The sequence below is a fragment of the Salvelinus alpinus genome, chromosome 1, assembly GCF_045679555.1.
Source record: "Salvelinus alpinus chromosome 1, SLU_Salpinus.1, whole genome shotgun sequence".
Lineage (NCBI taxonomy): Eukaryota > Metazoa > Chordata > Actinopteri > Salmoniformes > Salmonidae > Salvelinus > Salvelinus alpinus.
Window position 1 is genome coordinate 89,913,756 of NC_092086.1, and position 23,720 is coordinate 89,937,475.

The 23,720-nt window shown below is 43.9% G+C and overlaps 1 protein-coding gene across 1 annotated transcript; it reads right to left on the bottom strand.

Moving 5' to 3' along the window:
* Positions 1-3,780: 3,780 nt before the first annotated feature.
* LOC139533519 (insulin receptor substrate 1-B-like) lies at positions 3,781-23,173 on the bottom strand. The gene is made up of 3 exons (XM_071331623.1): positions 22,590-23,173; positions 17,511-20,819; positions 3,781-8,765 (listed from the first exon to the last, which is right to left on the bottom strand). The coding sequence occupies exons 1-3, from the start codon at positions 22,948-22,950 to the stop codon at positions 8,758-8,760; spliced, it is 3,678 nt and encodes a 1,225-aa protein (XP_071187724.1). The 5' UTR covers positions 22,951-23,173; the 3' UTR covers positions 3,781-8,757.
* Positions 23,174-23,720: the final 547 nt, after the last annotated feature.

Below are 23,720 nucleotides of genomic sequence, written 5' to 3' on the forward strand. Positions count from 1 at the left end.
GTGGAGAGTGGAGGAGCTGGAGGGATGGAGGGTGGAGGAGCTGGAGGGATGGAGGAGCTGGAGGGATGGAGGAGCTGGAGGGATGGAGGGATGAGGGTGGAGGGTTGAGAGTGGAGGAGCTGGAGGGATGGAGGGATGAGGGTGGAGGGTGGAGAGTGGAGCTGGAGGGATGGAGGGTGGAGGAGCTGGAGGGATGGAGGAGCTGGAGGGATAGAGGGATGAGGGTGGAGGGTGGAGAGTGGAGGAGCTGGAAGAATGGAGGGATGGAGGGTGGAGGAGCTGGAGGAGCTGGAGGGATGGAGGGATGGAGAGTGGAGGAGCTGGAGGAGCTGGAGGGATGGAGGGGTAGAGTGGTGGTGGGGACATTGTGACTGGCTGTCCGCGCGCAAGCATGCACGTACGCACACACAATCTGGTTTGGTGTATGTTATGAGGCTATGGGGCCCACACTTTCTGTGTGTCTACTATGGAACACCTACATAGTTTAATTGATGTTGTTGTTTACCCATATATTTGTTTTAACCTTTTATGCAATAGAGGGCGCTGTCCCATTTGTATGAAATAAACAAGGGTTAGGCAGTGTCAGTTATTTACTGCAGTGAATCATTACTCTCTTCTGCTATAGATTTGAATCAGCTTGAGTGCCATTGTAATATGAAAACAAATGATGAATACTAAAGAGAGTTCACCAGCTGTCTTCTTTTATGGTAAAGATCTCAACCATATTTCCAAGCAATGCGTTACAACAAATTCCATGAAATGTTTAAGAAGTTAGAAAAGCAGATATCCTCCATAAGTTATTCTATTTCATGTCATGCTTTTATATATTTTTTATATTTTTTTTTATAATCTCAAAATCTAATTAAGTAGTACCTTACTGTGATTGTTTTCAATTAAAATGGTCAAAAATAAACAAAAATAATATCTTAGCAAAGAGCAACTTCTCAAGCAAGATTGTTTTAGGTCTGTCTGTGAGTGGTCTGAGTTGGGAGGGGAAAACTGAAAACTATCTGTTATTGGCACAAATATTTGGAACTCTCTTTTTTATTGACTATTAATACATTTACTACCTGGTGTTGTCACCAGGCAGGCCAAACTCCATTCCACCAAAACAGGCTGAAATTTCAGTCGGTCTTTTCAAACAGCTCTTACACTAAAAGGGAATTATCATAATTTTATGTTTTCACAGTATTATTCCAACCACATAGTGTGGAAATATACACTGCTCAAAAAAATAAAAGGGAACACTTAAACAACACAATGTAACTCCAAGTCAATCACACTTCTATGAAATCAAACTGTCCACTTAGGAAGCAACACTGATTGACAATAAATTTCACATGCTGTTGGCCTGCTGGAGGTCATTTTGTAGGGCTCTGGCAGTGCACCTCCTTGCACAAAGGCGGAGGTAGCTGTCCTGCTGCTGGGTTGTTGCCCTCCTACGGCCTCCTTCACGTCTCCTGGTGTACTGGCCTGTCTCCTGGTAGCGCCTCCATGCTCTGGACACTACGCTGACAGACACAGCAAACCTTTTTGCCACAGCTCGCATTGATGTGCCATCCTGGATGAACTGCACTACCTGAGCCACTTGTGTGGGTTGTAGACTCCGTCTCATGCTACCACTAGAGTGAGAGCACCGCCAGCATTCAAAAGTGACCAAAACATCAGCCATGAAGCATAGGAACTGAGAAGTTGTCTGTGGTCACCACCTGCAGAATCACTCCTTTTTTGGGGGTGTCTTGCTAATTGCCTATAATTTCCACCTTTTGTCTATTCCATTTGCACAACAGCATGTGAAATTTATTGTCAATCAGTGTTGCTTCCTAAGTGGACAGTTTGATTTCACAGAAGTGTGATTGACTTGGAGTTACTGTCACGACTTCCGCCGAAGTCGGCCCTTCTCCTTGTTCGGGTGGTGTTCGGCGGTCGACGTCACCGGCTTTCTAGTCACCATCGATCCATTTTTCAGTTTCGTTTTGTTTTGTCTGTATTAATCACACCTGGTTCCAATTCCCGTATCATGTTCCCTATTTAACCCTCTGGCTTTCATTTCTGTTTTGTCCGTGATTTTTTGTGCGTTAGTGGTTGTGGTTTATTCATTGTGTTTGTGATTATTTTCCATTTGTGGAATTTTTGCCATTAATCGTGAGTAAACACTGTGGTTTCGCTCAACACCTGTGTCCTGCGCTTGACTCCGATAATTCTCCGCACACAACCGTGACAGTTACATTGTGTTGTTTAAGTGTTCCCTTTATTTTTTTGAGCAGTGTATATAAAAATCATGTTTTTGACTGCATTGGGCCTTTTAAGAAAATGTTTCCTAATAACTTCCTTTTTGACCTTTGTTTGATCCTCCTCAGGAGGATGCTGAATGTGACCTGACTGGGGATCCCAGCCCTCAACTAACCTGGACCAAAGGAAGAGTCAGGGGTGGGTGTGTGAGAGGAAGGCCTCTCCACAACATGTAACTGGAAATCAATGAGATCCAACACATTCCATTCATTCATATCAGATTTTCCTTGAATTTTAAAGAAAAGTTTTTAAAAATTGTCCAAATATAAAATATCCTGCTTTGGGTAGTTACATGGCTTCAATCTACCCTGCATTGCAGGGTAACTGCTTGTGTCAGTGTACGCTAGATGGCGCTATATGTATTCATGAAGATTCAATAAAGTCTGCAAACGAGGCAAAAATACTGTTGACAAGAAAACATGAATAAAACATGCCTACACACATGTTTTCTCTACATGCAGAAGAAGTCACTGACCTATGGATAAAACGTTAAGCTTGCTAGGCTTCTCACCACCAAATGATGGTTGAAGCACCACAAAATGTGGCAAGAAACATTTGAGTTTTATATCCCAACACGTCTCATTGAAAACTAATAAACATGTTTATTTTAATCCAAACCCAGATGCTTTGGGTCTATGCAGAAATATAACTGTAATGTTGAGACATTGAGTCAAATTAGTTTATCCGTAACAAACTTTGTCATTTTCACTTTGTGATTGGTATTGAGAAAGGCCTCAGAGCTGAAACGTCAACATGAGTTATATTATATATATTGTATATCTCCTCGTCTTGTTTTTCCTATTGGATAACATAATAATAGGCCTACGTTCTGTGTTCACAAGAAAAAAACTATTATTTCAATCTTTGTTCAATTTTAAAGTAACCAGACGTGTCAAAGTCCTGTGTTTATGATTAATAGGTCATCTCCTCACTGTTTATATCTGATGCTTAATCACATTTCAATTTCCACTCAGATAAAGTGTTATTATCTTGTAGGTTTGGGAATAAATAAAATCGAATCATGTCTAATTTTATTTGTCACATGCGCCGAATACAACAGGTATAGACTTAACTGTGAAATGCTTACTTATGAGCTCTGTTTCCCAGCAATGCAGAGTTAAAAAGTAAAACAATTAGCAAATAAAAAATAGACTAAAGAGGTGTATATGTGCGTCCCAACCCTTACACAGTTCTTACCAACCAGTGTGTATGTTGTGAGGATTCAGAAGTCTCTGATGTCATGAAGTTGCATAGGGTAGGGAGGACTGTGACTGTCTGTGTTCAGGAAGACTAGCATAATACACATGTACAGCCAACCAGCACCCCTCTGTCCCCCAGGCTAATCCTTATCTCAGCCGGAACACTGATGGCTTATTACAGTCTAGACTGGCTGGTTTGTTTGTTGACACGTTGAACCACTTTAGTGGCTCTAATGAATTCGATCTGAATAACATTGCCATTGATCTAGGAAACAGACACGACACACAATAAAGTTTGTTCTTTCTATTTAATTTCTCCGTTTTTAAAAGAAACAAAGTGACATTGTTTACACCACAGGCAAGACTCATCAGCATTATTCTGTTTTGAACAGAAATCTTTTCCATAACATTTTCATGAACCCCATGCCCATATCCCTCCCCTGAAGCCTATTCCCTTATACACAGAATACTGTACATACCCATAGATCCTGCTCCTTCTCCTCTTTACAATACATTATACATCATTGTCAGTCATTGTATTATTAATAGCATTGAAATAAGTATACAGCTCTCTCCTTGGTAATAGGAATTATTACCATGATTGTACATATCATACCCTTTTCCCACAACTATTGGCATGTATTTTGATATGGTGAGGGGTCTAAGTATACATATACAGTGGGGAGAACAAGTATTTTATACACTGCCGATTTTGCAGGTTTTCCTACTTACAAAGCATGTAGAGGTCTGTAATTTTTATCATATTTTTATCAATTTTTATCACTTCAACTGTGAGAGACGGAATCTAAAATAAAAATCCAGAAAATCACATTGTATGATTTTTAAGTAATTAATTTGCATTTTACTGCATGACATAAGTATTTGATCACCTACCAACCAGTAAGAATTCCGGCTCTCACAGACCTGTTCATTTTTCTTTAAGCCCTCCTGTTCTCCACTCATTACCTGTATTAACTGCACCTGTTTGAACTCGTTACCTGTATAAAAGACACCTGTCCACACACTCAATCAAACAGACTCCAACCTCTCCACAATGGCCAAGACCAGAGAGCTGTGTAAGGACATCAGGGATAAAATGGTAGACCTGCACAAGGCTGGGATGGGCTACAGGACAATAGGCAAGCAGCTTGGTGAGAAGGCAACAACTGTTGGCGCAATTATTCGAAAATGGAAGAAGTTCAAGATGACGGTCAATCATCCTCGGTCTGGGGCTCCATGCAAGATCTCACCTCGTGGGGCATCAATGATCATGAGGAAGGTGAGGGATCAGCCCAGAACTACACGGCAGGACCTGGTCAATGACCTGAAGAGAGCTGGGACCACAGTCTCAAAGAAAACCATTAGTAACACACTACGCCATCATGGATTAAAATCCTGCAGCGCACGCAAGGTCCCCCTGCTCAAGCCAGCGCATGTCCAGGCCCGTCTGAAGTTTGCCAATGACCATCTGGATGATCCAGAGGAGGAATGGGAGAAGGTCATGTGGTCTGATTAGACAAAAATATAGCTTTTTGGTCTAAACTCCACTCGCCGTGTTTGGAGGAAGAAGAAGGATGAGTACAACCCCAAGAACACCATCCCAACCGTGAAGCATGGAGGTGGAAACATCATTATTTGGGGATGCTTTTCTGCAAAGGGGACAGGACGACTGCACCGTATTGAGGGGAGGATGGATGGGGCCATGCATCGCGAGATCTTGGCCAACAACCTCCTTCCCTCAGTAAGAGCATTGAAGATGGGTCGTGGCTGGGTCTTCCAGCATGACAACGACCCGAAACACACAGCTAGGGCCTTGAGAAGCATCTCAAGGTCCTGGAGTGGCCTAGCCAGTCTCCAGACCTGAACCCAATAGAAAATCTTTGGAGGGAGCTGAAAGTCCGTATTGCCCAGCGACAGCCCCAAAACCTGAAGGATCTGGAGAAGGTCTGTATGCAAACCTGGTCAAGAACTACAGGAAACGTATGATCTCTGTAATTGCAAACAATGGTTTCTGTACCAAATATTAAGTTCTGCTTTTCTGATGTATCAAATACTTATGTCATGCAATAAAATGCTAATTAATTACTTAAAAATCATACAATGTGATTTTCTGGATTTTTGATTTTCTGGATTTTTTTTAGATTCCGTCTCTCACAGTTGAAGTGTACCTATGATAAAAAATTACAGACCTCTACATGCTTTGTAAGTAGGAAAACCTGCAAAATCGGCAGTGTATAAAATACTTGTTCTCCCCACTGTATATGTCTCATTTCTACATCACTTTGTATCGCGTTATGCTGAACACACTACAGCCACAGAGAACACATCTCTGCAGTTCACCAAACAAAGAATATTCAGACTTGACAGAATTCTGTTTATTCTAGAATGCAAAGCGCCTTTATACAGCTGTTGTATCATGTGAGAGTTAATATAGAAAATAAAAAGGCAATAAAAGACAGCACTAAAATAATTAGAGGTAAAACGATACCCAGTAAAATACAAAGCTCTTGATTGGACTTTTCCATGGTTAAGTGAAGCAACATGTGGGGAAGTTAAGGTGTGATCCTGAACCCTTCTCAGACAGCCCTGGGGAAGTTAAGGTGTGATCCTGAACCCTTCTCAGACAGCCCTGGGGAAGTTAAGGTATGATCCTGAACCCTTCTCAGACAGCCCTGGGGAAGTTAAGGTGTGATCCTGAACCCTTCTCAGACAGCCCTGGGGAAGTAAAGGTGTGATCCTGAATCCTTCTCAGACAGCCCTGGGGAAGTTAAGGTGTGATCCTGAACCCTTCTCAGACAGCCCTGGGGAAGTTAAGGTGTGATCCTGAACCCTTCTCAGACAGCCCTGGGGAAGTTAAGGTGTGATCCTGAATCCTTCTCAGACAGCCCTGGGGAAGTTAAGGTGTGATCCTGAACCCTTCTCAGACAGCCCTGGGGAAGTTAAGGTGTGATCCTGAATCCTTCTCAGACAGCCCTGGGGAAGTTAAGGTGTGATCCTGAACCCTTCTCAGACAGCCCTGGGGGGCTTCAGACCAACTGTCACGTCTGTTCAGAGTCTTTAGACATGATTATGAGGTAAGAGAAACTCACTAATGAAAATTAAGAAGAAGAATTTTAAGGGAAGAAGAAAGAAAGGCATATTATAAAAGTCACTTTAAGCAATGCCATTAGCCTGTATGTTGAAACGAACTTAAGAGCAACAACAGCATCAGTCTACCATAGTGAAGTGTGAGTAATCCATTGGTCTATGTAATACAGGATTTTGGCACTACATTTCTCTGCATTAAAGCACAAGACATAGGCAGTATTTGGTGGGCTACGTTCAAATCACTGTGATTTCATAAAACTGAACCACCACATCAAAAATACCAATAGTTTTTCTGCAAGAGAATCTAACTGGTACAGGAGGGGTAGGGAAATATAAGGGAGTGGGGACCTAGTGAGAATGAGTGAGGGTAACCGGTAGAATGTGAGGACACCAAAAAACACAGGCAGCCAGGCACTTGAGTGTCTTTTCGTATACACAGAGGACGTAGCCTGGTGCCTGATCTATATTGTACTATCGTGCCAGCTCCTATGGTCATTCGGAGTTGGAAAGAAAGCACAAACAGGTCTGGGACCAGGTTACATGGGACGTGTGTGTGATATGATTATAATTTTCTGTGGTTATATAGAGGGAGAACCTTAAAGCAGTATTTAGCAGGTGAAACAAAGAGTTTGCCCTGTTTCAGTAAAAAAAAAAGCTGAGGGATGGGGCTGGAGAAATGTAACCACTCTCAAATTCACAGACAGAGCTATGGATGCAAGGACTGGCCATCCATGATAACAAAAGTATTGTATTAACCATGTTTTGTTTACTTACATTTACTTTGTTTCCAAACGTTGGAGTAAAACAAGCTTATATTTGGGGTTCTGATGAGATACGACAGAGGAACGAAGCTCATGAGGCATTTATAAGTTAAATTCTTTAAGAATCAGTGGGCACATATCATCAATTTATAAGTCCAGAAATGGATGTAGCAACAGCAGATTGCCCCTTTAACAAGCAAGTGATTAAGGGATGAATATTATTATGAAATAAATAAAAGTTACCCTGTTGGTAATTGACAGGCTGTGGGAAGCCATAATGTGGTCTGGAAATATCATAATTAATTGATCTAATCATCTAATCATGCTCTTGCTCACATGCCGTACAGGAATCTTTAATCACATTGATAAGACATCCAATCCCCTTCTCAGCCTGTTTGTGTAATAATGTTCTGGCAAACACAAGTATCTCAGCAGTAAATGTGACTACTATCAACCTCATCTACTCAGCTGGACCACATGTAGGACTATTAAAGTGTGTGTGTGTGTGTGTGTGTGTGTGTGTGTGTGTGTGTGTGTGTGTGTGTGTGTGTGTGTGTGTGTGTGTGTGTGTGTGTGTGTGTGTGTGTGTGTGTGTGTGTGTGTGTGTGTGTGTGTGTGTGTGTGTGTGTGTGTGTCTTTATGCAGCATTGGTTTTTGGCTGAGATCCAGCTGGTAGGGTTCAGGCAGGAAAGTGAGGGAACGAGGGCCTTCATTGTGACTGAAGCATGAGGCACAGCATGAAGTAAAAAGAGGCTATTATTTTAGTACTTTCACAAACACGGTAAGGCAGTTTGATTATTCTTACTATATAACTTTATATTACATTTTCTATCATTTTCAACATACAGTATTCACAATATTCTTAACAAAATTATATTCAAGACAAACATATTTTCCCTTCTAACAGACCAGTTCAACATTCCCTGTGTAAAAATGGCTACACTCAAAAAATTAGGCACTTTTTAAAAAGTATAATATATATACTTCTATATTTTAGTAGCTTTCATCAACATATGTATACTATATTTTTTTCTGTATGTACCTTTATACTATTTCACATTTTTATAACAATTTCCATGAAGTTTATGTTTAGGAAAAATAAACAAAATATCATTAGATCCTTGTTGTTGGTTGGAGTTGCTGTAATCACTCTTGATTGGCTAGATTTTTCTACCTCAAATAACCATGTCGTGTTGGTTATAACCAGCAGTTTTTTGGCACACATTAGTATAGGATAGCAACAACTGGATAGGATGACAAATAGTTAATGATGATTTGATGGGTATATCTTCACCTCTGTTACTCCTCTTCCAGTGTGAAACATCCTGTTGCCTACCAAACCCCACCATGGTTAGAATGGAGGAGTGTTGGACAGTGCTGCTCAATCCCAGGAGTAATGTCCACACGAAGAGGTATCATTAACATTCTAAAAGAAAGGAAGAATAAATATAGGTGTTAACAAACATCATAACAGTACCGTCAAGGAGACGTCTAGGATCTAGGATTTACAATCACCTCAGAAGCCTAATGGGAAAATGGTTGAGACCCCCGAAAAAAGGAGATCTCTTTCTTTGTCTCTATCTGTCTCACACGCGCACGTAACTGTAATGTCAATCAATAGATTTAGTTTTTTGTTTTCCTCGCTGTCTGTACACAGGTCATTAACAATGCCACTGGGAGACTCCTTTGTCTGTCTCCTTTTCAGTCTGTTTGAGAGTGAGCTAGACTGAACCCCCCCTCTCCCTCTCCCTTCCCCCCACCCATTTCATTATGTGACATGTTTGAAAGCTGCATCAAATAATTATATTTTTATCTTGTTTTCAGCATTACAAAAGCATGGCTTATGAAAGCTAAAATAACATTACATCTCTGAGTGTATCACTTAAACAATGCCATTTTAATTGACACACAAACTGCATGAAGTACAACAGAAAATTCAGGGAGAAAAGAGAATATTCATAGGACCATTGTATTAATGATCTCACATGGAAGTGTTTGAGTGGATGGTGTTGCATCTTAGATGCTGGGTTCTTTACTGATGACTCCAAGACTTCGCTAATTGTAAAACAACTGTCACGTTCGTTATAGCGATGAGACCAAAGCGCAGCGTGATTTGAATGGATCTTCTTTTAATAAAGAAAGAACACGGAATGAACTATACAAAAACAACAAAACTAACGTGAAGCTATATAATCATAGTGCTGACACAAACAACTAAACATAGACATAGATAATCACCCACAAAATACTCAAGGAATATGGCTGCCTAAATATGGTTCCCAATCAGAGACAACGATAAACAGCTGCCTCTAATTGAGAACCAATCTAGGCAACCATAGACATACAAAACCCCTAGACTGGTAACAACCCCATAAACATACAAAAACCCTAGACAGGACAAAAACATATAATCACCCATGTCACACCCTGACCTAACCAAAATAATAAAGGAAACAAAGAATACTAAGGTCAGGGCGTGACAACAACGGAATACGTTTATTTCACACTCACACAGTTAACAAAGCTAGCCATCACTCTTTGCTGCTTCAGCCCTACTAATAACCCTATTGCCTTCCCAGGTGACCCCCTCCCTTGCCTCTCATTAGCCAATCACAATCTTTGGAGGGCAGTAACCCAATTACTATTAGTTAATTAAAACCATAACCCTCTTTGGAATTAATATGATTGGTTATTCTGAATAATAAGGTTCCAATACACCACAGATGGTTGTGAGCATCACTAGAGAGTAGAACAGAAGGATATCAGGGTTCTGCTTGGGAACAACCAGCTTGGGGACAAGGAGTAGATCCAAAGACGGCAAAGGAAGTAAACACTAAGCCCAATCACAAAACAAGGGGCGCTTTGCATTCTTGGTCATTGCTTCAGTCGTGGCAACAACAACACAACACATTGCACTGCTACACTAAATATGAGCCAACAAAAAACAGCGAACTCCTTATAATGTGGTCAAATCAAATAATCATACATTTTTTTAAATACTATTTTTTTGTAAAGTCTAAAGAAACAGTTTTCAAATAGGTTTATAAGCATGGCATTGGGCCTCCACCACCATGAGTAGCCTACGGTCCCTCACTACTCTTCTACATCACAGGAAGCACATACAAAAGACCTGATGAATCAACCTCAGGTTGGAGTGGTTCTGTTCTATTCTGCTCAACAGCCCCATCTGCCTCCTCCACTGTTACTGTTACATTACTGCTTGTATAGTGACCTTAGTTAGTGCTGGAACTCTCAACACAAGCACTGTTGTAAAGAGCTGGAACAAGGCCTTCTTCTTCCTCCGTACCTCTTCTCAAGAGTTCTCAGCTCTATTCTCTCGCTCATATTTCGTCTGTTAACAAAGAATCTGCATTCTGTTCGCATAAAAACTCTATATTTCAACATCCACAACTAACTAAAAAGCATTCATCCCTCACTATTTACACTCACAGGCCAGTTTATTGGTACACCACCCCGTTCACGAAAATTGATTTCTCCTATAGACAGTGAGTCGCGTGGCCGTGGCTTGCTATATAAAGCAGGCAGACAGGCATTGAAGCATTCAGTTACTGTTTGATTAAACGTTAAAATAGGCAAAACGAGTGACCTAAGTGACTTTGAGTGTGGTATGATTGTCGATACAGTTTCTCAGAAATGGCCACCCTCCTGTGCTTTTCACGCAAGACAGTGTCTAAGGTTTACAGAGAATGGTGCAACAAACAAAAAACATCCAGTGCTGTGGGCAAAAACAGCTCGTTCGTAAGAGGTCGAAGGAGAATGGCAAGAATCGTGCATAACAGGCGGGTCACAAACAGACAACTAACAGCACAGTACAACAGTGGTGTGCAAAACGGCATCTTGGAATGCACAACTCGTTGATCCTTCAGTTGTACAACTGACTAGGTATCCCCCTTTTCCTTTTTCCTTTCCTTGTCATGGATGGGCTATTGCAGCAGACGACCACACCGGGTTCCACTCTTATCAGCTAAAAACAAGAAGAAGCGGCTCCAGTGGACATGCGATCACCAAGACTGGACAAATGAGGAGTGGAAAAACATTGCCTGGAACATGACAGCGAGTTCAGTTTACTTAAGCAGCCTGCACAGTCCCCAGACCTCAACGCAATAGAGCATCTTTAGGATGAGATGGAACGGGCTGTTCACAGCATTAATGTACCACCATCTATTCAATTGTTTTAAATACATTATTTTGTGTACTTTTTACCCCTTTTTGTGATATCCAATTGGTATTTTTACAGTCTTGTCCCATCGCTGCAACTCCCCTACGGACTCGGGCAAGGCGAAGATCAAGAGTCATGAGTCCTCCGAAACATGACTCTGCCAAACCGCCGTGATTCTTGACACACTGCTCGCTTAACCTGGAAGCCAGCCACACCAATGTGTCAGAGGAAACACCGTCCAGCTGGTGACCGAAGTCAGCTTGCAAGCACCCGACCCGCCACAAGGAGACGCTAGAGTGCGATGGGACAAGGGAATCCCGGCCGGCCAAACCCTCACCTGACACTGGGCCAATTGTGCGCTGCCTCATGGGTCTCCCGGTCACAGCTGGCTGTGACACAGCCTGGGATTGAACCCGGGGTTGTAGTGACGCCTCAAGCACTGCAATGCAATGCCTTAAACCGTTGCGCCTCTCGGGAGGCCTCCACCATCTAATCTTCAGCAACTGCATGATGCAATATAGTTAGCATGGACCAACATCACTGTGGAATATTTCCGACACCTTGTAGCAGAGTGGAGACAGATGACATTGTTAATCCATAAACCTCTCTCACCTCTTGCATCATCCTCCATTGCAATGCAGTTTTGTTCCCTTTGATAAACCTAAATTCTCCAGTCATTGGATCATATAAATACACTCTGGCTTCCATTTCTATATAACACACACACACACACACACACACACACACACACACACACACACACACACACACACACACACACACACACACACACACACACACACACACACACACACACACACACACACACACACACACACACACACACACACACACACACACAAAACATTCTACAGCGTTTGCCATGTGAAAGCCTAAAGCCAACAAGCAACCCACACATCAACACAAACACCTGGCCACAATCCTGACCCCTCCACCTCCACCCATCTGAAATGGCTCATTACCAGTAGACAAATCAATTGGCTTCACTCTCTGAACGCCCACTTGTGATTACGAGAGACTCTCTATAGACAACCCTGAGCCTGGCAGGCAGCTATACAAATCTCAGCCTGGAAGGCAGCTCAACACTTCTCACAGACGGGAAGCCAATGTACACATCAGACATGGCTGAACGCTTTCGGACAAAAACAAAGATCCATAAATCAAGTGTTTCTGGCTGGGTGAGGAACTGAACATTCCACTAAGAGGAGTAACCACTTTATGCTTGGTGATTGTTGTTACCACACAAGAGCTGACTGGGCTGTTCAATCACACACTGAAGGATAAACACCTTGGGGTTTAGGAAATGGTTTCACAAGGAGGAAATTAAAAAGAGAGAATATGCTCAGTAGAACTGGGCAATAGGGAGGAGAGGAGAAGAGAGGGGGGAGCAGAGTGAAAACAACAACACTTTCATTGGCATCACTAAGGAAACAAAGGGAATAAGACTTCCTTTGACGAAAGCAAAATCAAAGAACCCAAAATATCTGGCTCCTTTCTCGAGGCTCTGTAACACACTGTGTACATGCTGCTGACACAGGGCTCATGAGTAATCCTTTGACATACACTGACAGCAAACAATCTCTACCACAGGTAATGAAGACCACTGACACTGGTCAGGGCATGGTTTTATGTACAGCCTGCTGACCACCAGACATGTCATAGTTTATGGTTCAACTTCAGTCATCCGATTGAAGAATGCTAAAGGATGATATCATGTAACCTAACCTGTATTCCACTTCAGTTCTTTATACACGGCTTACGGTGCATCACCCAAAGGCTCTCCTTGACCTGAGAAGTATTCATTAATTACACCAGCAGTAAACATGGTAGAAAATGGTGTCCTTACAACAGTAACAAAAGCTTTTATAAAGGCAATCCTCATGAAAAACAGCTAAGAGGGTAAGGGTTACAACAAAACATTAACTCTTAAACTTTTTTTGTGTGCGTTTCTCCAGAATTAGGAATTCCTTCATTGGATTTGGTTAGAATTAATGGGGAGGTAAACCTGGTGTGTATTTTTCTCCCCCTCCACAATCTAATCCCTGTGTAATCCAGGGGTGGTGGGGCCAGGGTCAGCCTTTATCAAGTTGTATAAACTAAAACAGTCCTAGTTTCCAAATGACAACCTCTGCTGTGTTAAAAGGCAACTAATGTTAATAATGCTAAATAATAGTTGAGTGCCACTCAGAACATATTGTAACCCCTATACAATGAAAGCCCTTATTTCTCCAGCCATCAATGGGCTAGACTTTAGCTTTCATGACCCAGCACAATCAATTGTCTAGACCAGGTATTCCCAAACCGGGGAATGCGTACCCCCAGGGGTACACGCAATACCATCGGGGGTACACCAAATAAAAATGTGATTCACATTAAAAAATATATATATATATGTAAATACTTTTTTTTCCTTCACATTTTCAAACAGTCCATTTATGTTTTCCAACAGGGCTATACATTTGGGTGAGGTTTCTTTCTCGGCTAAGTAGCCTCGTTTCACTGCCAAAAATAAAATTTAACCATCTAGTGTTCAGCGAAATAACAACACAATGTCATATACAGGTAGCCTAGTCAAATAATTAACATCCAATCACATTAACCGTTACACTAACGGTCTGTATGTAGCCAAACGTAGCTGCTGTACTGATGGTGCAAAAGCCATGACAGGGCGACATAGTGGTAACACGTGTGCAAGCAGTTGCTCCTGACGCCACTTGGGTACACTGCAGCATCCACCGAGAGGCTCTTGCTGCCAAGGGAATTGCTGACAGCTTGAAAGACGTTTTGGACACTATAGTGAAAATTGTTAACTTTGTTAAAGCAAAGCCCCTGAATTCTCGTGTATTTTCTGTACTCTGCAATGATATGGGCAGCGGCAATGTAACGCTTTTACAACATACAGAAGTGCGCTGGTTATCAAGGGGCAAAGTATTGACACGTTTTTTTAATTGAGAGATGAGCTTAAAGTTTTCTTTACTGACCATAATTTTCACATGTCTGACCTCTTGTCTGATGACGAGTTTCTCACATGACTGACCTATCTGGGTGATGTTTTTTCTCGCCTGAATGATCTGAATCTAGGATTACAGGGACTCTCCGCAACTATATTCAGTGTGCGGGACAAAATTGAGGCTATGATTAAGAAGTTGGAGCTCTTCTCTGTCTGCATTAACAAGGACAACTCACAGGTCTTTCCATCACTGTATGATTTTTTTGTGTGCAAATTAACTCAAGCTTACGAACAATGTCAAATGTGATATAGCGAAGCACCTGAGTGAGCTGGTTGTGCAATTACGCAGGTACTTTCCCAAAACGGACGACACAAACAACTAGATTCGTTATCCCTTTCATGCCCTGCCTCCAGTCCACTTACCGAAATTTGAACAAGAGAGCCACATCGAAATTGCAACAAGCGGTTCTGTGAAAATTTAACTTAATCAGAAGTCACTGCCAGATTTCTGGATGGAGCTGCGCTCAGAGTATCCTGCCTTGGCAAATCGCGCTGTTAAGACACCGATGCCATTTGCAACCACGTACCTATGTGAGAGTGGATTCTCGGTCCTCACTTGCATGAAAACTAAATACAGGCACAGACTGTGTGTGGAAAATGATTTAAGACTGAGACACTCTCCAATACAACCCAACATTGCGGCGTTATATGCATCCTTTCAAGCATACCCTTCTCATTAACCTGTGGTGAGTTATTCACCATTTTCGATGAACAAATAAGGTTTAATATGTAAGAGGGTTAAAAAAAGAGCAAAATTATTGATTATTATTATGTTATTATTTGCGCCCTGGTCCTATAAGAGCTCTTTGTCATTTCCCACGAGCCGGGTTGTGACAAAAACTCACACTCATTATTATGTTTAATAAATGTATCGTATAGTGTGTGTGTGTGGAAGGCTTACAATGATGGCAAAAAACAACATTTGAGAATGCGCTGACCCTGGTGCTAGAGGGGGTATGCAGCTGGAGGTTAAATGTTTGAAGTGGTACGGGACTATAAAAAGTTCGGGAACCACTGGTCTCGGCAACCTCTCAGAGATGGACAAAAAGGTGACAAGGTTTGTTTGAGAAGGGGTGTTGGTGTTACAGTTGAAGTCAGAAGTTTACATACACCTTGGCCAAATACATTTAAACTCAGTTTCACAATTCCTGACATTTAATCCTAGTCAAACTTCCCTCTCTTAGGTCAGTTAGGATCACCACTTTATTTTAAGATTGTGAAATGTCAGAATAATAGTAGAGAGAATGATTTATTTCAGCTGTTATTTCTTTCATCAAATTCCCAGTGGGTCAGAAGTTTACATACACTCAATTAGTATTGGGTAGCATTGCCTTTAAATTGTTTAACTTGGGTCAAACGTTTTGGGTAGCTTCCACAAGCTTCCCACAACAAGTTGGGTGAATTTTGGCCCATTCCTCCTGTCAAAGCTGGTGTAACTGAGTCAGGTTTGTAGGCCTCCATGCTCACACATGCTTTTTCAGTTCTGACCACAAGTTTTCTATAGGATTTAGGTCAGGGCTTTGTGATGGCCACTCCAATACCTTGACTTTGTTGTCCTTAAGCCATTTTGCAACAACTTTGGAAGTATGCTTGGGGTCATTGTCCATTTGGAAGACCCATTTGCGACCAAGTTTTAAGTTCCTGACTGATGTCTTGAGATGTTGCTTCAATATATCCACATAATTTTCCTGCCTCATGATGCCATCTATTTTGTAAAGTGCACCAGTCCCTCCCGCAGCAAAGCACCCCCACAACATGATGCAGCCATCCCCTTGCTTCACGGTTGGGATGGTGTTCTTCGGCTTGCAAGCCTCCCCCTTTTTCTCCACACATAATGATGGTCATTATGGCCAAACAGTTCTATTTTTGTTTCATCGGACCAGAGGACATTTCTCCAAAAAGTACGATCTTTGTCCCCATGTGCAGTTGCAAACCGTAGTTTGGCTTTTTTATGGCGGTTTTGGAGCAGTGGCTTCTTCCTTGCTGAGCGGCCTTTAAGATTATGTCGATATAGAACTAGTTTTACTGTGGATATAGATACCTTTGTACCTGTTTCCTCCAGCATCTTCACAAGGTCCTTTGCTGTTCTGGGATTGATTTGCACTTTTCGACACCAAAGTACGTTCATCTCTAGGAGACAGAACGCGTCTCCTTCCTGAGCGGTATGACAGCTGCGTGGTCCCATGGTGTTTATACTTGGTAACTATTGTTTGTACAGATGAACGTGGTTACCTTCAGGCGTTTGGAAATTGCTCTCAAGGATGAACCAGACTTGTGGAGGTCTACAATTTATTTTCTGAGGTCTTGGCTGATTTATTTTGATTTCCCATGATGTCAAGCAAAGTGGCACTGAGTTTGAAGGTAGGCCTTGAAATACATCCACTGGTACACCTCCAATTGACTCAAATGATGTCAATTAGCCTATCAGAAGCTTCTACAGCCATGACATCATTTTCTGGAATATTCCAAGCTGTTTAAAGGCACAGTCAACTTAGGGTATGTAAACGTCTGACCCACTGGAATTGTGATACAGTGAATGATAAGTGAAATAATCTGTCTGTAAACAATTGTTGGAAAAATTACTTGTGTCATGCACAAAGTAGATGTCCGAACCGACTTGCCAAAACTATAGTTTCTTAACAAGAAATTTGTGGAGTGGTTGAAAAACGAGTTTTAATGACACCAACCTAAGTGTATGTAAACTTTCGACTTCAACTGTACATGCTTCCCTATGTGTAAATACCCTTGCAAACTCTGATGGTGAAATAAGATTTTCAACTCAAGGGAGGCAGCAGTCATTTTAGGAGGCCAGCCAACACCTCAACCCTGAAGCAATTGTGTGCCAGAAATGTATTCCATCACACAGAATAACAAAGATTTCTACTACTGATCATATTTTTGATAGCTAACATACCCATTTCTGTGTGCATTTGGTGATAAAACAGATAGAGTACCTTTACCTTTTACATCTTTCCTGCTGCTCTGATGATGTGCTCTCAACTCCTCTGATTTGCAGAAATCAATACTGGCATAGCCTGGGTTGTTCCCCAAACCAGTCATGCCTCCCCCAACTGCCCCACTGTGGACGGATGTGAAGACATTGTGGGGAACGGTGGCTCCCCCCTCCAGTCCAGTCTGAGAGCTGTCCTTAATGGGCAGGTCCAGATCAATATAGTTAAGGCCTTGTTCAGCAGACCCAGAGGATGAATCCTGGGCTGCGGGTGCAGCAGGAATGGCACATTGAGACATAGCTGCCTGTGCATTCTCCCACGGTGAACCCCCCTCCAGCCCTCTGTGCCGATGAGGTGATGCTGCCTGAGCACTCTCCAAGAACAAGGAGCCTGAGGAGGACATGTGGAAGGGGAGAGAGGGAGGAGTCATGATGAAGGTCTCAGAGCGGTGGCGTCTCCGTCCCAGTTGGTCACCCCTGTCAACCCTGTCTCTGGCCAGCCTGCTGCTTTGGTTCTGGGCAGGAGATGAATAGGACTTTTCTGAGGGAAAGACCAAGCCTGGCTCCTGCTCCATTGATGATCTTTGGGCAGCGTGCATGGCAGGCACTGCAGGGTTAGGCCCTGAACCCATGCTGAAGGCCATCTCTGTGTAGTCTGTATATGACGTGGGTAAGTCTGTTGGCACTGCTGCCCTATGCCCACCTACATTGCCCTCTGCTGTCCTAGGAGAGGGCCTATTACGGGCCAAAACTCGGGGCTTCGGGGCGATGGCTGGGGGCAGGCTGAAAGGTGATTTAACAGGGCTCCGGGGGGATGGGCAAGGGGAGTTCCCCATCCCCAAGTCCATGTTGACGTACTCAGCAGAGGCAGCCAAGGCAGCGGAGGTGGCCAGAGGTACAGAGAAGCTGCGGGGGAGGTTGGTGGAGCCACTGTGGCAGAGGGCTGGACGGTGCACGGGCCTCGGGGTTCCATGGGTCACTGACAGTCCATGATCTGGCCCCCACTGGTCTCCTCTCCTGCACCCCACGTCACCACCCCTGAACACAATGCTGACATAATCCCCTGGGCTCTGAGGCACTGTGGGAAGGAGATTCTCCTTAACCCTTGGCAAAGTGTTAGCTTTAGACATGTCCACAGACACACTGAGGGGACGAGGCTTCATCTGCTGTCCCCCTGGGCCATGCGATGCACGTTTTTGCTGGTAGGATCCGTCCTTTGAGCGTGCTCCCCCATTCCTGAACCCGCCATTCCTGAACCCTGGCCCTGTTCTTGTTAGTCGTAGCCCTCCCCCTGTTGCCACTGATTTGGGCCTATCATCCAGGCTCTCACTGCTAGCTGAGCTGGAAGAGAAGGAGGAAGAGGAGAGGGAGAGTTGACAGCCTCCTGCAGGGCCAACTGTGGCTGTGTCCCTCTTGCTGTAGCCCACTTGTCCACCCTGATTTCCAGGACCGTCATGGTCGTGATGACCCCCCTCCTTTCTTTTCCCTTGATCTAAGTCATCTTCAAAGCGTGTAGAGAGTGTGTGTTTGTAGGATCGTGGCAGAGAGAAGTAGGAGTAGACCATCTTGGGTTGTAACTGGTTCTGTTCAGGTTGAAAGGGGGGTGTGCTGCAAGCCGAGCGGATGCTGATAGGAGACATGTTCATGTAGTCACTGCCAGCTCGGCTCTCCATGCTGCCCCTGCTCCCCCACATGGCCATTCCATGCAAGTCTGGGGAGCAGCTGCTGTTGGGGGACATGACCATGTAGCCCTCTGAGACAGGCAGGCAGATGTGCTGGGGGGGAGACACACTATTGTTGGGGGTCATGGCCATATACTCATCATCAGCCCCAGGTTTGGCACCGACGTCAGACACGGCCACAGATAGAGAGAGGGAAACAGGAGAAGCTGTCACTCCGGGTAACATGGCCATGTAGCCACTGTCCACTGGTGCCCCTCCTCCTCCCACCTCTCCTCGGACCCCATCTGCCCTCGCCCGGGTCTCCCCAACCACGACCGCCACTGCGGAGCCCCCTGCTGCCGAGCCCCCTGATCCACGTTGTGACACAAAGGCATCCCTGCTAATACTCCGCGACATGACAGCGTACTCTTCGTCCTCATCCTCTTCCTCCTTCCTACGAGGGGCCAGGCGTTCGTGAGCAGCCAGGGGCAGGGAGGCCCTCTTGCTGAGGAGTCTGCGCTCTGCCTCACACTCCCTGCTGGAGGAGCGCCGCAGCATCCTGCGGCCCTGAGGACGCTGATGGAACCCAGGGATGCTCTCTCTCTGGCCCATCACTATGTAGCTGGAAGAGCTCTCTCCATGAGCATGGTGTCCCATCCCCCCATGGGACCCTCCTGGCAGACTGGGGACAAGCAGGGAGTGCTCTCCAGGGCTGGAGCCATACTCGTCTGAGGAGCCATAGTCACTAGGGGAGCCCGACACAGAGACTCTTTGAGGGACACGGGTGTAAGAGCAGATCGCTACATTTCCCATTGCCCCTCCGACTAGTCCACACTCTGAGCCATGACCAGAGCTGGAGGAGAGGCTCGGGGCTGGGGAGGGGGCTGGGTTGGGGGTGTAGCGGGCCAGGCTGAGAGTGATCTTAGCTGGGGTTGGAGCTCTGGTGGGCTTGGTTCTCAGGGTGGGTGTAGTGGAACAGGATCCATTCAGGCTGGGACTGGAACTTGCCCATGCCCCCCTGGCTCCACCTCCACCCTCCTCCATCCTTCCCCCGATGCTGGCTGTACGCGCCCTGGGGAACCCGTTGCGTGGTGTGGGTGAAGTGCTGGTGCAGCTGGCCCCACCTGCTCCAGGGGTCTCGGTCCGGGATCGTCTGCCGAAGCCCACCTGGCTGGGGGGTAGGTTGGGGTGGTGGCGGCGGGTGGGGACACTGATGGGGTTGGAGGCGGTGCCACCTCCAGCTGTAGCTCCCACAGACTGGGACTTACTGCGCTGGCGGAACTCCTCGCTCAGAGCCTTCATGGCCTCCAGCAGGGTCTCATGCATGTTCTGGGCGACCACCGAGTCCTCCACCTGCATCCAGAACTCCCCAGGCCCTGTCATGGCCGAGCGGCCCACTTCGATGAAGAAGAAGTTCTCAGAGTGGCCACAGCGACGCACATTCATCAGCTGTAGGACCACGGTGGCCATGTCAGAGTTGAGCTTGACGAAGTTGACCGTCTTGTCGGTCAGGCACAGCCGGTAGATGCCCACTAGGTTTCTGGCCTGGCCAAGCCCTTTAGGCCACACCTTGACCTGCCACACCTCCTTAAAAGCTGGGCCTGGAGGAGAGGGGAGTCCACACTCCCCACCACTGCCACAGTTCTCTGGGCTTTTACCTGCAGAGAATCACAACAAAGACACATATCAATACACAGCAAGACAAAAAACTATGCAAAGAGATATACAGTGTAGAGACAGAGAGAGAGACACACACACAGAGACAGAACATTACGACGGTTGACAGACAGGAGACCAAAATATTGTATACAATATTCCTATATTATCAAGGTCAGAAGGAACGTCAGTTGAAGCACATACAGCACATTTAGGAACACCGCACCTTAACTGGCTTAAAAATCGCTGTCCATGTGAGAGACACATTAATAGCCCCATTATTCATGCAGGCAGGTGTTGTTGCATGAATGCACTCATAAAAAACTATATTTGAAGACAGTATCATATAACAAAAACACTGCATGATGGTTAAGAGCATGTGGTGGAGTGACATTTAATATTGTGTGAATAAGGCATCTTTTTGAAAAACATTTCTTTAACATTATTGGGTTGGTGCAATAAAGACTGTTTATAGTCATGAAAATGATCAATCTTTATAACCTACAAGGTGTCAATACTCTAAATACAGGTTATTACAATGTTATTACTGACCATCACATTGTAACTTCAGATATGTTTCATCTAACAACATTCATGCTCCACTCAAGAAACCAACATATGTGTTAGTGTAGCCTTGTTCTCAATACTGTATCTTAAATTGGGTTGTTCCACGAAATGAGTGCCTTTTGCGTTTTTAATTGAAATCGTAAACCCTGTTACAGTCAAACCTGGTGATTTGTTTGGCACTTAATAGGCACTTACTATAGTCATTTTTTTAATTGAACCTCTTGAGATGGAAAAAAAACGTGTTTCTTATTAAGTTGAACATGTGCTCTTTGACGATGTTAAAATTAGGTGAAATCAAACGTTTTTGGGATCAAGTTACACTACTTAAAAGGTACCCAATTAGTGGAATGACCCAATTACATATGCCTACATAAATAGAAAATACAATAACTACGCCCTTACAATAAAGACAAACGTAATGTTGAGGAAATGATGTGCCACATTATTACAATCATTATTAAGATTTTTTTTTATCATATTACTACTGAAATGATAGCAGTGGGAGTTAGTGTCACAGCATAACAACCTACTGTAAACACGGCGGAAACGAATAGAAACCCGTTTCCAAATGAAAACACGGAGATGCTGCGGCTCTCCCCCAAGCCAGCCAACGTCATAGCACAGAAATGTAGGTTATGCCCACGACGTGCAGAGTTATGTGTAAAAAAATAAAAACATACAGCGGACTACTCGGCTGCATCCTCTGCAGTAGCCTAGACTATGCGCTATGAATGATGGCGTCCTGCAGCCTATTTGGTCGCGAATAAGAATACAAAAATTCCATATGCTGGTTCATGCACGTTTGCAATAATGTTGTAGGCTAACATGCAGGAAAATTATGAAAAACATTATAATTATGGTTATTATACTGGCGAGACAGAGCGCATGCAGCAGTGGTCCACCACCCCATTTGAACTGCTATGCACCTGCTCATATGTTGATTTATAATAGCAATATTCTGTATACAATGGACTATATATATATATATATATATATATAAATATATATATATATATATACATATACTACAAAAAGCATCACACGTGTGATGGGCTATAAAGGATACATTAACAAGATGTCGCGTTACAGATGTAAATGTCAAATTGATGTCAATCCAGAATGGCTAGACCAACATTGGCCCATGCAGACTAAACGCGCAAGGGGAAAATTGAGCATGTATAGTAAACCCTTGTACTACGGCTTACATTTCCACTGAAGGTCCAGCATGGCCTGGTACCATTCATTCTGGACCTCCTCACTGTCAGCTGCAATGGCAAAGCTCTCCCCGCGGGTATACATCACTATCATGTGCTTGTTCTTGGAATCCGCCCGCTTGTTGATGTTGAAGCAAGTCTCCAGATTCAGCGCTTTTTTCGGGACAGGTGACTTGCTTTGGAATTTCTTCTCGTTCTCATAATATTCTAAACGGGCAGGGCCCTGTTCCGAGGCTTCCCTCAAAACGAAGAATCGCCGGTGCATAGATTTCTGCTTGCGGAGATACCCGCTTTTCCGAACGTCCTCGTAGCTCTGCTGCTGCTGTAGCAGCTCCGCAACCTGGTTCTCCATTACTAGGCAGGTCTCTTGATTTGCTTGCTTAAAATCACCCCCACTAAAACGAGCAGGCTATTAATTTATTATAGCCACATTACTATTTTCCTTCTCATCGTATCCATATAGTGAAGCATCCAACGCGCGTGCGTTCAGAAAAAGCGAGCTAATTTGAACATGTGTTATTTCTATAAATCAACCTTTTCCCCCGTCTGCGAGCACACACAGACTGGCACATGCGGCGAGTGACGCCTGCACTGCTCCCTATAGCCAGCCTATGCTGCTTGCTGGAGTATTATGCCCACTCCTACTCAGTCTGTTTACTGTAGCCTGGCCTTCTACTACTCTGCATTGACTGTCACATTGATGCTCCTCTATGCATGTTCATCTGCTGCACACTAATATTGAAACGTCAGTCAAATGACTGTTTGGGTCTTGAGATTGATAGTGGGGCAAAACTGAAAGGACATTGCGTTCAGTTAAGGTTAATTATCATAAAATACACGATCTCGGGTTCTTGTTTACTGTAGGCCTACTAAGAAAACAGAAATATTGGCTATTTTATTTAGGCTATCACAAGCCAGTGATCGCATGTTTTACCATCGATGGACTGATCAATAAATATACATAAATTAGCCAATTAGGCTAAGTCATGTTCTATTTAGCCGTTATATGTACTTACAGAAATAATCCCCTTAACTAGTCAAAAAGAGAAAATAAGACCAGACATCTACGGATTACATTTTTGTGAGCCATATCATTCAATTTCTATACCTAACATTTTTTTT